The 17012-nt window shown below is 41.6% G+C and overlaps 1 protein-coding gene across 1 annotated transcript in view; it reads right to left on the reverse strand.

The window, feature by feature from the left end:
* The window catches only part of LOC107700351 (probable E3 ubiquitin-protein ligase HERC1), a 56773-nt gene that overhangs the window by 12655 nt on the left and 27106 nt on the right, over nucleotides 1-17012 (reverse strand). The window contains exons 34-56 of the mRNA XM_016501981.1: nucleotides 16824-16994; nucleotides 16284-16523; nucleotides 16089-16172; nucleotides 14584-15113; nucleotides 13535-14310; nucleotides 12692-12908; nucleotides 12443-12603; nucleotides 11905-12021; nucleotides 11587-11794; nucleotides 11347-11468; nucleotides 9382-9611; nucleotides 8753-9021; nucleotides 8617-8669; nucleotides 8254-8454; nucleotides 5454-5628; nucleotides 3727-3994; nucleotides 3420-3633; nucleotides 2834-3039; nucleotides 2627-2754; nucleotides 2406-2542; nucleotides 1349-1549; nucleotides 1124-1254; nucleotides 746-957 (exon numbers count right to left, since the gene is read on the reverse strand). Coding sequence (XP_016357467.1) covers nucleotides 746-957; nucleotides 1124-1254; nucleotides 1349-1549; nucleotides 2406-2542; nucleotides 2627-2754; nucleotides 2834-3039; nucleotides 3420-3633; nucleotides 3727-3994; nucleotides 5454-5628; nucleotides 8254-8454; nucleotides 8617-8669; nucleotides 8753-9021; nucleotides 9382-9611; nucleotides 11347-11468; nucleotides 11587-11794; nucleotides 11905-12021; nucleotides 12443-12603; nucleotides 12692-12908; nucleotides 13535-14310; nucleotides 14584-15113; nucleotides 16089-16172; nucleotides 16284-16523; nucleotides 16824-16994 — 5051 coding nt within the window. The remainder of the gene's footprint in view (nucleotides 1-745; nucleotides 958-1123; nucleotides 1255-1348; nucleotides 1550-2405; nucleotides 2543-2626; nucleotides 2755-2833; nucleotides 3040-3419; nucleotides 3634-3726; nucleotides 3995-5453; nucleotides 5629-8253; nucleotides 8455-8616; nucleotides 8670-8752; nucleotides 9022-9381; nucleotides 9612-11346; nucleotides 11469-11586; nucleotides 11795-11904; nucleotides 12022-12442; nucleotides 12604-12691; nucleotides 12909-13534; nucleotides 14311-14583; nucleotides 15114-16088; nucleotides 16173-16283; nucleotides 16524-16823; nucleotides 16995-17012) is intronic.

Genomic DNA, 17012 nt, shown 5'->3' on the forward strand with positions numbered 1-17012 from the left:
ATATATAATTACACCCTTATGACTTTAAAAAGGCCTAACAAACTGAATTTTGATTTATGTAATAAGAAAAGTCATGTGAAACAAATTCACCAAAAATAAATCAATAACAGTAACAATCATAAAAATGTAAAGAATGATTATTTGCTGTTATACTGAAGAAATTTAGCACTTTTACACCAGGCAATAACATTTGGCATAATCTTAAAAGAGAACCGTACATTTATGAACAGTATTTGAACTACTGTTCAAATGTTTGATGTTAAAAATAAATAAATAAATAAATGCTTTTATTCAGCAAAGAGCTTTTGACCTCATTATTTATCAAATAATAATTAAACAGGTAGCATGGTTTCCACAAAAATATTAAGCAGCACAACTGTTTTCAGCATTGATTATAAGAAAAGTTTCTTGAGCACCAAATCAGCATATTAGAATGATTTCTGAAAGATCATGTGAAACTGAAGAATGGAGTAATGATGCTGAAAATTCAGCTTTGCCATTACAGAAATAAACTACATTTTAAAATATATTCAAATAGAAACTGTTTTTACTGTATTTTACTTGATCAAATAAACACAGCCTTGGTGAACATAAGAGACTTCTTTCAAAAACATTTTAAAAAATCTCTCTACCCCAACTTTTGAACGCTAGTGAAATTCTTCTGGTTTTTCAAATTCCCAAGTTAAATAAAGCAAAACTGGATTTAGTTCTCTCAAGTATTAGAGTACACTCTGTCTGGACGTACGTGGCAAACATGTTGAGAGGTTTAGGTCCCTGACCAGGCAGGCTGCACCAGGCAACAGCATTGACAACAGCAGGATGGGTGATACTTTGCAGACATGTCCAGCTTTGACCCAAACCTGTCCCTGACACTGTCCATAAACGCACGATCTCCTCTTTAGCACAGCTTAGTAACACTTGCCCACCAGGAGCCCAGCGCAACGAACTGATGCTTTCCTACAGTCACAACACACAAAGAGAGAAAAAAGATTTGACTGCATGTTATGAAGGCATGTTAAATTACTTCTTCACACATGAAATAATACAGACAAGAATGCGTGAAAGTATATTATTCTTATGCTTATGTATGTGTGTGTCAGTTTATGATCATGATGACTCTAACCTTGTGGGCATCTATAACCACCACAGATCCATTCTCTGCAGGCTCTTTAGAGCCAATCAGAAGCCTTCCATCAGCATATCCAACTGCAAAGGGACGATCCTCACTGTACCATGCAATTTGCATCACGGCCACTGTAGAGAAGAGCAACAAACATTGATACATACATGAAAAATTTTCATAAAGTAGTCTTTACACAGTTTACGGTTTCATAAAAACTGTCAGTACCATCTTTCCTGAAGCAGTGCTGGAGTTCAGTTCTCTGTATATCAGAATCATCAAGAACCTCGAGAAGTCCCAGTGTCCCATCCATGCGACCCACTAACAGGAGCTCTCGAGGCTCCCCGCCCCACAGAGACCCTGCCTCCTCTTCTGGCCAAGCTAACGATGACACCCAATGAGGCTGCAGGTCCAACGAGGCCTTCCCACCTTGTGTGCAAAAACACAACATTAAGGATGTGCCAATATTAAAATTCTGTCTGCTATTTATAAGCATGTTATGACTGAAAAATGAATGGTATTAAAATGTATATAATTTATTCAATTTTGTCTAAAATTAAAACACTGAGAACTACTATCAGTTGTTTCAGCTGCTACAAGTGAATTTAGGCAATACAACATTAAAATGTACATTATGAAAAAAAAAACTGATTACATTTCTTTAAAGCTGAATTTCTTTATAGCTGCTTCACAGTATTAAACAAGTAAAAGAATCAATGCAAAAATGAGACAAATTCTGCTATAAAAAAGCAGCAGTAGCAAGACAATAGTGTCATTATTCAGCTCCAGTCAGTTCGGTTCAATAACTGGGTAATGTTCATTCATCATGAAACAAGTTCAATTCAAGCTATAAGCAGCTCTACTGAAGACAGTAGTGTTGTTATTCAGCTCAATTCAGTTCAGTGTTGATTCAATTCACAGTTCAATTAAGTGTCGATGTTGCAAAATTCATGAATTATGAAAAAACAATTCAGCTATAAAGCAGAGACAATAATGACATTACTCAGCTCAATTTAGTTCAAATTTGATTCACATTTGATAGTGTCAGTGCCATCATCGATGATATTACTGAATATTAAGTGTCAAATAAATGCTGTTCTTTCAAACTTTCCGTTCATCAAAGAATCTTGAAACGTTCATAATAATAAATATGAATCTTGATTACCAATTCAGCATATTAGAATGATTTCTGAAGGATCATGTGACACTGAACACTAATGTAATGTAGAGTAATGCCTGCCAAACTTTTGAATGGTAGTGTATATGGTGATGGTGAGCGACTCACCATTGACTTGCCAAATGTTCACTATTTTTTCCATGGCAGCAGCCAAGTACTTCCCACTGACACTCCAAGCCACTGGAGCCAAGTTTGGATCGCCTGGAGACCCCAGATTACCCATAAACTCCTCTGAAGTGTCCTCTCTGAAGACAGACAAAAAACGATCATAAACATCACATTTCAGTGAGTGAAAAACAGGCCTAATTAGGAGAAAGAGAGGAACTCACCCTTTATTAAAGACACATGTCTGCTGCAGAGTGTACAGGTTTTTGGTCACGTTCCAAATGCGGACCGTCCCATCATTCCCGCTAGTTGCCAGAAGGCCTTTTTTACTACACCACCCACATGTGATCACCTACAAGAGACCAAATGATTCAGAAACTATTCCAGTGCTGTTTAAACGTAGCAAACACACATCGCTGGGGGAATCATACCCTGCTCTGGTGGACCTCGAGTCTGAAAGTGGACCACTTCCGCAGGTCTCCTGCCATGTCAGCAAAGGTCTGCGGGCGGCTCTGGTTATCTCGGTCGTGAGCCGCCAGTGTGCGCACCAGCTGCTGCGCGGTCCATTGGCGGTGCTGCGACGAAAGCCGAGATGAGAGGCAGCATGCTGCCAGTGCATTTGCCAGCTCCAATGGGCCTACAGCAAGGGGGGCACAGAAGAGGTGGGCATAGAGAGGCGACATTAACCCTGTGATGACCGAGCAGAACAAAGCCAGGCTGCAAGCGAGATAGACATACACACGTGCCCACAGATGAGTACACAAATACACACAACGAGAGAAGAAAAAAAAAACGAAATTAAAATGGTGGTGATTTGTGGCAAAGGCTGTGGTTTTCAAGCTGCAACAACAAAGCTTCATCTAACAATGCCTCTGCTGCCAAAACAAACACATCAAATCAGATTTATGAGATTTAACTGAACTGAAAAAAACAAACAAAAAATGACTGGAAAAAAAACAATTAATAATGTAAATAATGTGCCGGCATTCTCAAGCGGCTGGCTAGATGTTAACTAACCTCTTTTTTCCAGTTCAGCCTTGTCGTAGCCGTGTCGAAGCCTGGCACCTTTATCGGCAAGCAAAGCTACCAGCGCCTGGGTCACCACAAAATTGGGCGACGTCACCAGCTTGTTTTCTTCCGCCACTCCCCTCAGGAAACTGGGCAAGAACTTCCTCTGGATTGGATCATCTACTGTGGTCAGATTCATGCCGGTGGCAGCTGATATCAGATTCTAGAGGAAAAGTGAGGCAGGGTGAGACATGAAAAGATGTAACGCTTTTTGTTGTCTCTCTGTTTACTCGCTATTACTTCGCTATCTGTCTACCTGAGTGCACAGCTGGACCAGGAGTTTGGCAGCGGTGGGGCTGTTCGATGCCAGACAGCCAACGGCGGTACTGAGGTATGCCAAACAAGAGATGGGTTTGGTGGCCTTGCTAGCCCCTCGTGGGCGCTCAGAGGATCCAGGGCCTAATGTAAGGCCTGTGGAAAGTCCAGCTCTACCTGCTGCAGCCAAACACATCAGACGCACCAGAGTCCTAATGTCCGTCAAGCCCAGAGACTCCAATCCTGCTGCTAGACTGCAACTAGAGCCACTGAAGAGCAGAAATATGAGTCAAGAAAGACACAAACACACAAACACATATATACATACACATATATATATATATATATATATATACTGTAAATACACACATATAGTAACTGTATAAAATATTAATTGAAATAAAGCACTAAGATATGGCTTAGTGTCATTCTTAAATCACAAAGGCTGCGATTTAAATAAATATATACACTGCATGTTTCAGAGTGAAACGAGGCATCGTGTTCTTTCACACGTGAGCAGCTCCACATAAACTCATCTCTGCATCTGCTCTGAGTTTGGATCGCTTATAATGTGAATTTGGGAATCTTCTTGCAATGAAACACTCTTAACAATCGGCTGTTGTAAATAAAAGAGACGCTTCAAGGTTTCCCTGCTAAAAGCGCATAAAAGGGCAATGGTTTAACATTTTAAATGAAGAAATTAACATCATAAATTACTATAAAGTGGAAAATACAATCACTAATATTACAGTGAAATATTTACAGTGAAATTAACACCATTTTAACCTTTTTATTTGGTAATGATAATCATAATGATATTATTATTATTATTATTATTAGTGGTCGACCGATATTGGTTTTTTGACAGCCGATGCCGAGATCTTGGAAAGCAGGGTGGCCGATGGCCGATATAATTTTATTTTAATTAATATTTAAGAAATTTGAAATAATTAAAAGGAAGTAAGCACTGTAACCAACAGAGCACTCAGTATTCTGTGAAGTTTGTGTGCATTGGGAATCACATTTTTTCAAATAAAGCCAAGTCATTTTACATACAAAACACAGAGAAAATGACATGAATATGGCATTGGGCAAATGCATAAAGTGCAGCATAATTTAAAATCATGAGTTTAAAGTTTGTCGATCGCACATCTGCAGTGAAGCTGAACTCTCCTCCTGTCCACATTCAATTCATACGAACCGACCGTCACGCAGAGAACACGCAATCATGCAGGTTCACGTGCACACTTCACAAGATCTCACAACTGGATTCGACTAAGTTTGCAATAATCCGTATTAGACAGAACTGTTAACGCAACAGCGAACAAGAGGGAGAATGTGAGCACTGTGTGCTCAGGCGCTGCCGTTCTCAGCGCCGTCAAAATAAAAGTCCCGCCTCGAACGCATCGGCCAAACAGGAAAACTTATCGGCCGATGCCGATATTTGAAAAATGCCAAATATCGGCCGATATATCGGCCTTGGTGATATATCGGTCGACCAATAATAATTATTAATAATAATAATTATTATTAGTAGTAGTAGTAGTAGTAGTAATATTAATAATATTATAATAGTCATATTAATATATAATCAAAATATTTGGCTAAATTGTGAAGCCCTAGAAAACGAGCACAGCAATCCTGAAGCTTAAAAAATAAGCACACTTTAGTAACGCAAATCGCAATTAAATCAAATATATAAATGGCCACATCAATAAACACACTAACCTAACTGATAGCAGGGACAGCGCTCTCATGACCATTGTTCTGGCTAACAGGACTTGTGCAGCTGCAGTGACTCTTTTCAGAGCCACCAGGTGATCAGCAGACGTCTGCAGACCTGCCGCCTGCTCCCCCAAAGACAAGCGACCTGATGAGCTCTTATCCACTGAGCTCTGGCAACCTATAATGACGGAGCATTCATTAATTATGCATAAAGATACACATACATATACAAATTGTAGACAATATCTGTGAAATTACAGGCATTTTAAACCATGATGCATACTCTGAACCACTACAGTGGCAGATTCACACAATCACATTGGTGCTATTATTGTACCTATTTGCAAGAGAGTCTCCTCCATGCTGTTGGTTGCAGTGATCATGGCAACAGAAGCTCCGAGAGGGTCAGTGTCTGGAAAATGGACAGCCTCGGGGACGGGTCTGCGTTCACTAAGACCCAGTGGAGCAGAGAGCAACTCGAACTCCTCCTCACCGGTCAGACGTTCTGCATCATCTACATCCAACATGTCCCAGTCTTCTGCAGGAAAAATTTGTATTTAGACTCAATGATCAAAACACAGTCTGCAGCGGTTGTTAATAATGCTAACAAATTTTACATGCATTTTCGGTGTTTTTATTACTTGCTGCATTACGTTTTTGTTTTTTATAGGTATACTTTACATGTGGACACTTTTAATACCTTCATACACACAGTCTTGCTTTCCCAGCAGGTCTGGTGCTTGACCTTTATACCTGAAAAACAGAGATCAGTGAAAAATGTCAGATTCACGTGAATTCGGCTATGTCAACGCATGCATGCAAACTCTCATTCTCACCTCTCAGGCAGTGGCCCTTTGATCTTGCTCTTCATGTTAAGGTATTTCTCTCTGCAGCTGCCACAGAGCAGATAATAGGGATTTCCACTTCCACACTCCCCTCCGAACCAGCCGTCAACATAAGAGCCATTGCTGCGGTAACCCTGGCGATTGGCACTGCGACCACATCCCGGGTGACTCTTCTTCATGTGTTGGTTGAAACTGGACACGCTGACCCCACACAGCTCACACACGACCACCTCATCACAGTCCTCTGACTCACACACATGCTAACACAAAAGCAAACAAGACAAAACCACACAACTGCGGTCAGATGGGAGAGTAAGTTAGTATATGAAGATTTGAAATGAATGAAAGCCAATGGAACATGGATCAGGGCTGAAGCAACCCAGAATGCATCTGCTGCTTCTGTACTGTGCTGGCAAAACATGCACCAGTGTTAGTGAGAGAGCTGCTGTGCTTCAGCAGAAGTTTTTTTGTGTCCAATATGAGGATGTGAGTGAGCAAACCATATGAAAGTACAATATGTGTGTTCTTGAAGGTGTAGGTGTGTGCTTGTGTGTACAGCCGTGCAGGGGTTAAAGGTGGGTAGTAAAGCAGCGGCAGCCCCAGGCTGCTGTCACACACACCCACGTTGGCCAGTCCAGTACCTCCGGGATCCACATTCCCAGAATGTCAGAATCTGATGCAAGCTCCTGGGTGAACATGGCCTCCATGGCTTCCTGATCCAATTCGAGCTCCAACTCTTCATCCAGATTGAAGTCGTACAGCGCCCCAAGAGGCCCAGGCTCCTGCTGCAGTCCAGAACCTTCTCGACGCGCTTGAGTTCGATGTGCCTGCACTGAGCGGTACAGTCCAGCTACACAACAAAACACAATGTTAGTGTGGCGTTTTATTTTTGTAAAATTTTTGTGATTCTTAAAATTAAGTTGGTTTGTCTGTGTTCTGGTTGTGATGGCCAATTTGCTGACCAACCAGTCAGTGTAGTTGACAAGTTTAGCAAGTTTTTACTTTTTTCCCCTCATTATAAAAATAAAAATATATAAATAACTAAATATATAAATAGTCTGTCTGTCTATACCAGGGATAGGCAACTCCAGTCTTGTCCTGCAGACTTTACCCCCATCAAACACACCTGAAAAAAAAACGAACCTATATCTTTAGAATTGCTTGAAAAGTACAGGAAGGTGTGTTCAATTAACCCTTTAACACGTATGATCACACCGGTGTGATCAGTCTTGGCTGGTCCCTGAAGCATACAATTACACCGGTGTGATTAGAACGTTCAGTGCGTCACGTCATCAACTGCTGAATTTAAATCCGCTTTCGTGCTTTGGCTGGCGCGAGCCAGATCGGACACGCTGAGCGCTTGTCATATTATCACAAATATTCAGTGTTTTCAACCATATAATGCTTATTTTAGGTTTCAGACATTTAAATACACATAAGTACTAGCAAAACCATACAGTTTTAGTAATTTATGTAAAATACTCGCTGATGTCTATGGAAACGGAAATAATAATCCTACCAAATATAATCTGACGACATGTTTTTATTGATATCATATACAGATTGTGTAGGTAACTATAAAGTTTACTCTGCTCTTCTCCCAGTTTACCGGAGACCTAATTTAACGTGTTTCGGGAGGAAAGGATGAATTTGCCTGTTGTAAATCTCACAGCTCGTATTCAGCACGAACTAACATGGCGGCGCCCATCACCCGGTATAGATCAACTAACACGGTCGATATAAAAGTGTTTAAACTAACGTTACCAAATAGATTTACTTGCACATATTTCAGAATCGGAATATCAGATATTTCATAATATAGTGAGCATGTTTGTGAATATTTTGAATAAAACAGGAAAAACTAAATAAAAGCGATCCATGTGTCATACAGAGCTATTGTGGCTGCGTTGTCACTACAGTGGCAGATTCACACAATCACATTGGTGCTATTATTGTACCTATTTGCAAGAGAGTCTCCTCCATGCTGTTGGTTGCAGTGATCATGGCAACAGAAGCTCCGAGAGGGTCAGTGTCTGGAAAATGGACAGCCTCGGGGACGGGTCTGCGTTCACTAAGACCCAGTGGAGCAGAGAGCAACTCGAACTCCTCCTCACCGGTCAGACGTTCTGCATCATCTACATCCAACATGTCCCAGTCTTCTGCAGGAAAAATTTGTATTTAGACTCAATGATCAAAACACAGTCTGCAGCGGTTGTTAATAATGCTAACAAATTTTACATGCATTTTCGGTGTTTTTATTACTTGCTGCATTACGTTTTTGTTTTTTATAGGTATACTTTACATGTGGACACTTTTAATACCTTCATACACACAGTCTTGCTTTCCCAGCAGGTCTGGTGCTTGACCTTTATACCTGAAAAACAGAGATCAGTGAAAAATGTCAGATTCACGTGAATTCGGCTATGTCAACGCATGCATGCAAACTCTCATTCTCACCTCTCAGGCAGTGGCCCTTTGATCTTGCTCTTCATGTTAAGGTATTTCTCTCTGCAGCTGCCACAGAGCAGATAATAGGGATTTCCACTTCCACACTCCCCTCCGAACCAGCCGTCAACATAAGAGCCATTGCTGCGGTAACCCTGGCGATTGGCACTGCGACCACATCCCGGGTGACTCTTCTTCATGTGTTGGTTGAAACTGGACACGCTGACCCCACACAGCTCACACACGACCACCTCATCACAGTCCTCTGACTCACACACATGCTAACACAAAAGCAAACAAGACAAAACCACACAACTGCGGTCAGATGGGAGAGTAAGTTAGTATATGAAGATTTGAAATGAATGAAAGCCAATGGAACATGGATCAGGGCTGAAGCAACCCAGAATGCATCTGCTGCTTCTGTACTGTGCTGGCAAAACATGCACCAGTGTTAGTGAGAGAGCTGCTGTGCTTCAGCAGAAGTTTTTTTGTGTCCAATATGAGGATGTGAGTGAGCAAACCATATGAAAGTACAATATGTGTGTTCTTGAAGGTGTAGGTGTGTGCTTGTGTGTACAGCCGTGCAGGGGTTAAAGGTGGGTAGTAAAGCAGCGGCAGCCCCAGGCTGCTGTCACACACACCCACGTTGGCCAGTCCAGTACCTCCGGGATCCACATTCCCAGAATGTCAGAATCTGATGCAAGCTCCTGGGTGAACATGGCCTCCATGGCTTCCTGATCCAATTCGAGCTCCAACTCTTCATCCAGATTGAAGTCGTACAGCGCCCCAAGAGGCCCAGGCTCCTGCTGCAGTCCAGAACCTTCTCGACGCGCTTGAGTTCGATGTGCCTGCACTGAGCGGTACAGTCCAGCTACACAACAAAACACAATGTTAGTGTGGCGTTTTATTTTTGTAAAATTTTTGTGATTCTTAAAATTAAGTTGGTTTGTCTGTGTTCTGGTTGTGATGGCCAATTTGCTGACCAACCAGTCAGTGTAGTTGACAAGTTTAGCAAGTTTTTACTTTTTTCCCCTCATTATAAAAATAAAAATATATAAATAACTAAATATATAAATAGTCTGTCTGTCTATACCAGGGATAGGCAACTCCAGTCTTGTCCTGCAGACTTTACCCCCATCAAACACACCTGAAAAAAAAACGAACCTATATCTTTAGAATTGCTTGAAAAGTACAGGAAGGTGTGTTCAATTAACCCTTTAACACGTATGATCACACCGGTGTGATCAGTCTTGGCTGGTCCCTGAAGCATACAATTACACCGGTGTGATTAGAACGTTCAGTGCGTCACGTCATCAACTGCTGAATTTAAATCCGCTTTCGTGCTTTGGCTGGCGCGAGCCAGATCGGACACGCTGAGCGCTTGTCATATTATCACAAATATTCAGTGTTTTCAACCATATAATGCTTATTTTAGGTTTCAGACATTTAAATACACATAAGTACTAGCAAAACCATACAGTTTTAGTAATTTATGTAAAATACTCGCTGATGTCTATGGAAACGGAAATAATAATCCTACCAAATATAATCTGACGACATGTTTTTATTGATATCATATACAGATTGTGTAGGTAACTATAAAGTTTACTCTGCTCTTCTCCCAGTTTACCGGAGACCTAATTTAACGTGTTTCGGGAGGAAAGGATGAATTTGCCTGTTGTAAATCTCACAGCTCGTATTCAGCACGAACTAACATGGCGGCGCCCATCACCCGGTATAGATCAACTAACACGGTCGATATAAAAGTGTTTAAACTAACGCTACCAAATAGATTTACTTGCACATATTTCAGAATCGGAATATCAGATATTTCATAATATAGTGAGCATGTTTTTGAATATTTTGAATAAAACAGGAAAAACGAAATAAAAGCGATCCATGTGTCATACAGATCTATTGTGGCTGCGTTGTGTCACATGACAAGCATTATGCGTCGCCATGGAAGCAATAAGGCGATACATTCTAAAATAACGGTCGCCTAAAAAAACCTCACGCTGGGGGCTCAGCTAGAATATTTTAAACTCACGTGCGAAAGAGTTAAGGATGGAACTAAACTCTGCAGGATAGTGGCCCTCCAGGACCGAAGCTGCCTAAGCCTGATCTACACTTCAAAAGTTTGGGGTCAGTAATAATTTTTTTTGAGATCTTGAAAGAAGTCTCTTATGCTCACCAAGACTGCATAAAAGTAAAAACTGTAATATTGTGAAACATGATTACAATTTAAAATAACTGTTTTCTATTTTAATATATTTTAAAATTAATTTATTTTGACAAAGCTTAATTTCCAGCAGCCATTACTCCAGTCTTCAGTGTCACATGATCCTTCAGAAATCATTCAAATATGCATATATTTGATGCTCAAGAAACATTTCTTATTGTTGAAAATAGTTGTGCTGCTTAATATTTTTGTGCGAACTGATACTTTAAGGATTCTTTGATAAACAGATGCTGCTCAGGGTCAGATGAACCTAAAACCAGCCTTATTATACAGGAGTTAATTGAAAGCGATTAATTGACTAGTTGTTCAGATAACCCACCGACTAGTTGATTTAGAAAACGTAACTTTGGAGATCCCTAGAGTTTACCTGCACGAGCTAGTAAAGTGCGTGCAGCCAGGTCAAAGCGGTGTTTCCTGCTGGCTGCAGAGCGTCCTCTGGGAGTAGGGCCGGCAGAGGAAGAGCCCAAATCTTGATCAAGACCTTCAGGACTAGAGGGAGAGAGAAGTAACAATGATAAATGGTCAACAAAAATTATGCTACACACGGTTTTCTTACACTCATGCAACAATACAATATGTCATGCCATACATTCTGTAGGTATTATACCTCTCACTGAATCCCTCCTCCATCTCTGCAGCATCAGCGTTGGGGATGTCACCCGGTGAGCGCAGGTAGCTCCTCTCTGTGCTCTTACCCCCTCCTGCCGCACCGGAGAAGGGGTCTGAAGCCTCATCAGAGTCTGCCGTGCCTGGGTGTTCTATCATCCACATCGCAAGCACAGTGATGTTCTGAGCATCTGCCTCACCACGTGCACCTACAGACCAACACAGAACATACTCTTGAATATCTGAAATGATAACGTGGAAAAAAGGAGAAACTCTGAATTTAGACATAACATTTCTATGAGAGTGAAAGTGTGTCTACCTGTTGCTTCCAAAGCTTTCATGATCTGCCTGAGTGAGAAACCCATTTCCAACAGCGGAACTGCAATGGCAGGAGGAGGTGGAGATGTGGAAAGACGACTGCTGGGGTCTGATAATGCTTGGAGCAAATAAATAAACGCAGTCAGCTGTTTAATACAGAACTATATATAAATGGATATACAGTCATGTACAAAGGTCTGAAAGACAGCCTTTCTAATTAAATAAATTTTTTCCATTACAAATGATATCATCATCATCATAATTTGAGTGAAATGTTGAATCTTTTTATATGATTTTACTTTTTTTCATTTTCCTGTACTATTTATCATTGATTACTGTACTTCTACATTTATGTAACAATTTTTACTGATGTGACAAACGTACAATGCAAAGGAGGGTTGGGGTGGGTTCAATGGTATTTTCATTGTGTATTTCTTTATTTTCTTTCATTTTTTCTGTTCGTGTTCATTGTCAGTGTGTTATCAGACTTTTGGACCACATTTTATTAATTAAGAACCAAACATTGTATGTATTTGTACCCGTCCTGCTGGTGGTCCTGGCAGACTGGGACTCAGGTGACGTGAGGCTCTGTCTCCGGCCGTGCTCGTCTGATGGCGAGGTGGGCAGTGATGACACGGGAGGGGTCTGAGCTCTACGTGCTGGCAGAAGGGTGGTTGTCGGGTAGCTGGAGAACATCTGCCTGCTCAGACATGCACATGCAGATCAATCAGGACACAGATTGAAAGATTAATTGTTCACACACTCTCAAAGAGACAGTGTGTGTGTACCTGAGCAGGCTGAGTGGCATTACTCCAGGTGATTCAGAAGCCGGTGCCGTCTCGGCGTCTGTGACAGGTGTGGTGGCTGTGGTAACGGGTGTGGTCGCTGTGGTGGTGTCCTCCAGTGAGGAGCTCATAAAGGAGGTGCTGCTGGAGGCTGATGGGGAGGTGGTGACCGGAGTTTGAAATAGTTGGTCTCCCTCTAACTCCTCACACTCTGTGTCCACTAAAAACAAACACATTCACATATTTTATGAAGAGAACTGTGGCTCTTGAGAATGAGAGTGTGGACAAAATGCTACTATTTTGCCATGAAAAAAATAAAATAAATCATAGCTTGCAACAGATGTACCAAAATGAAAATTCCTGGTCTAAACCAAAAATTCTTGACCCATTAGACCAAAAAGAATCATTTCTAATAATGTTGAACGAATCTTCATTCAAATGATGTGACTTTACATTACATATACTCCAATCGTTTTTAAAAATGGTTTAAATAAATTAACAAATAAAATAAATTAAAAAACATTAGCCTTCAACAGAGTTCTAACAACGTCGTTTTACTCTCAAATCAGCATATTAGAATGATTTCTGAGGGATCATGTGACACTAAAGTAATGGCTGCTGAAAAATCAGCTTTACCAAGAAATAACATTTAAAATTATATTAAAACAGATACAACAGTTATTTTAAATTGTAATAATATTTCACAATATTACTGTATTTACCATATTTTTGATCAAATACATGCAGCCTTGGTGAGCAAGACACTTCTTTCAAAAAATCTATACTATATCGTATAGATACAGTCAGTTTACGTGTATCAGGTTTGTTTTATGTTTTCTGATATACCTGTCTTGGAACTGTGACCTTCCTGTTCTTCAAGTAGGCTATTGACCACCAGTTTGTAGATCATGGCTTGCGCCCGCTCTAGGTCTGCCAGCCCAAGCGCCCTTTTGATGGGCGACCTCATCACTGCCCGTTTCACCATGTGTCGCATCAAAAACTGCAGAGCCGATCGCAGCTCCGCCTCCTCCTGACACACGCTCACCCCAGGGCTGGCACAATCTGCGTTATGGCCACTGTCAGGTGTGACTTTGGGGATCAGCAGCAGTTCGGCGTATTTACTACAGCTCAGAAGGACACTTAAGGTCTTCATCGCTCCCAGATACAGGTACGACAACTGCACCGCATGCACCTCCACCTGCGCAGCCGCCTCCTGTGAGCGTGTCCCCACCATCTCCTGTAGCCTGCGCCGTCCCTCCGCTGGAGTCTGCTGCATGGCATCCTGCGTGTAGCCAGCCAGCTCGCTCTCGGAGCGGGAGTTGGGTGGCGCACAAACTCGAACCTCGTCCAAGCTGTGAGATACGCGCAGGTCACCCGCCCCCTCTTTCGGTTTGGTGCGTGACTTGTTCTCTCGTTCTTCCTGGGGTTCGTGGCGGTGTCTCCGCTCGTGCCGCCGACCAGAAGTGGACTTGGAGCCATCATCCTGTAGGCTGGCGAGGGCGGTGAGGTCCAGCAGCAGAGTAGCAGTGAGTCCGCGGAAACGTGAAACATCGAAGGGTAGAGGCTCAATTGGCTCCAAGTTGTACAACGGCGTGTCACTGGGCGACCAAAAAGTGGGGAAGCTTCAATGAAAAGGAGTGACAAACCAAACAGAGAGAGAGAAAGAGACAGAGAGAGAAAGTGAGGGGGCAGGGAGGAGGGCCAGGGAACATGCAACATCATGGAGCTAATGCAAAGGAAAAAGTCAATGAAATGATTAGGGAGGAAGAAGAGTGGATAAAGAGAGCAAGGAGAGCAGAAGACAGAAAAATAGGAGAGCCCTGGGGAGCAGGAACGAGGTAAAAGCCTCAATTTCACATTCATATAAACCACTCAAACAGATACCCATCTCTCACCTGATGGTAATCTCCGCCTCATCCCACTGCACCTTAGCTGATGTGCTCCCCTCCTTCACCACACCCAGCAGAGTGGCATGTCTCCCCGTCTGCTTGTGCACACACCGTCCCCCCATCCTTAACCCACCATCTACTCCCCCTATCACAGCTAACACCGGCCACACCTGGTGGCACAGCGTCCGCAGGTGCGTCTCCGACAGCTCTGCCGCAGTGTGCCGTCCGCTTCTTCCTCTCTCCTCCTCTCGCTCTTCCTCCTTCTCGTCCTGCTCCTCTCTGCTCTGAGCCGAGCGGCTCTTGCGCAGTCTGGTGGCCCCTGCTGGAGGAGCTCCTTCTCGCAGGCAGCCTCTGATCTGCTGGAGGCGCTGGAGGATGCTGCGGTTGATAGTTTGAGTCCAGCGCTCCGAGCGGTGTAAGATCCGGACCAGCTGGGTGGTGGCTTCCGCCAGGACAGTGGCCACAGGGCTGCAGATTGGGTCACCAGGCAACAGGTCACGTGGTGTGCCCCTCATCTGCATGTCACAGATTTTTACCTGCAGGGTAGGGGTGGGTGATATACTGGTTATATAGAAAACACTAGAAAGTTGTCAATCAGTATGCATTTTTGTTGATATCGTTGTTATGGCAGTGCTACATGACTTTCTACAGCAAAAGACATCATATTTTAGTTCTGAATGCGACTTTGCAGTCTGAAGTGACTATTAGATAAGACAAAATATAGGCAAGAAAACATGTTTCTGTTAAGCTTTACAGGCAAAATCGAACAACCAATGTGAACAGTGTTTTGATTAAAAAACACGGCTCTTATGAACTGCTTTTTTTTTTTTTTTTAAGGAATCATTCAAAAAAAGTATATATATATATATATATACATATATATATATACATACATATTTCATAAAAATTATTATTAACAAATCGCAACTATTAAAAACATGTTGATAATTGAAATAAAGCTGAAATGAAATAAAATATAAATATTTGATGAAAAACCTAAACATAATGAAATTAGAAATGTTACCTTGGTATAAAATTTAATTTAATTTGAAGCCGTAAAATTACTAAATGAAAAAAAAGAAACTATAACTAAAACTGAAATAAAAATGAACTGAACCTAAATATTTTACATATTAAAACTCATTAAAATGAAAATAGGCACATTAAATGTATATATAAAAAAAATAAAATAAAATAAAAATTAAATTAAAATGTAAAATATTAAGCTTTATAACTTGTATTGAAAAAATTATAAACATTCATACATTTGTTTCATAGCAATGTATGTGACTATTCAAATAAAAAAAGGCATCATATTTTGTTACTGACCCAAAAGCTTTATGAATATCATGATATAATTGTGCTTATGTTGCCCACCTCTAGGGTGAAGCAATCAGAGTGTAGACTGACCTTCCACCAACATGATTATGCAGTCTGAACAGTTCATCAGTGTTATTTTAGATAAACAGAGGATCAGAGTTTAAATCAACATCAGCACTTGTGTGTCTTACCTTCTCCCCAGGGTTGCTGCTGTAGAACATGACACAAGGGTAGAGCTCTGTAGCATCGACATCTTCAAATGCCAGTTTGGGTTCCTGCCACATAAGCACATATGATGAAAGAGAATGTGTATTATAGCTCAGTTATTGATATGCAAGTTGGTCAATGCTGAATATTTGTGTGTTTGTAAGTGGGCTGCACCGCACCTCTCCGTTCTTGCCAAAGGACACAGTCCTGGCCTCCATGTCCAGCACACAGGTGATGTAGTCTCCCTGTGTGTAGCTGGACAGCGTGAGGGTCTGCTCTCCGTTATGGTAGAGGTTGCCGCTGTAAGCGCGGTAGAGCCACATGTCGGCTGTTGTGCGGTGGTTGAAATCATGCACAGGCCAGCGTGACACACCCACACACGTTCCCTCATTTCCACGATTCTCCTTCACGATATAGAACTGAAAACAAATAATACACACTTTCATACTCACACAGCTCGATACAATGTACATATTGTGCTATTGGCTTACACGAAGTCAGCATATTATGCACCAAATCAGCATACTAGAAAGATTTCTGAAGGAAAATGTAGCTTTGCCAGCACAGGAATTATGTTTTAAAATAACTTAAAATACAAAAGTAATTTTAGATTGAAAAAAATATTTCACAATATCACTGCTTTTACTGTAGTTTTGATCAAATAGTGTAGTTTTGATCCCAAACTTCTGAATGTTAGTGTAAAATAAAGTGTGTAGAACCTTCCACTGGTAACAGCCAGAGGAAATGCCAGTGGAGGCCAGGCCGTAACCTTTGCCTCCACTGCCATGCGTCAATCCCTGTCCGCTTTCCACCACACAGCACTGTGCCTTCTCAGGGTCAAAGGTTACTTCCTGGATAGGCAAATTTTCTTCTTCCTTCTCTGATTCACCCTAAAACAACAAGATGGC

Source organism: Sinocyclocheilus anshuiensis, unplaced genomic scaffold (genome assembly GCF_001515605.1).
Source record: "Sinocyclocheilus anshuiensis isolate Anshui unplaced genomic scaffold, SAMN03320099.WGS_v1.1 scaffold154, whole genome shotgun sequence".
Taxonomy (NCBI): Eukaryota; Metazoa; Chordata; class Actinopteri; order Cypriniformes; family Cyprinidae; genus Sinocyclocheilus; species Sinocyclocheilus anshuiensis.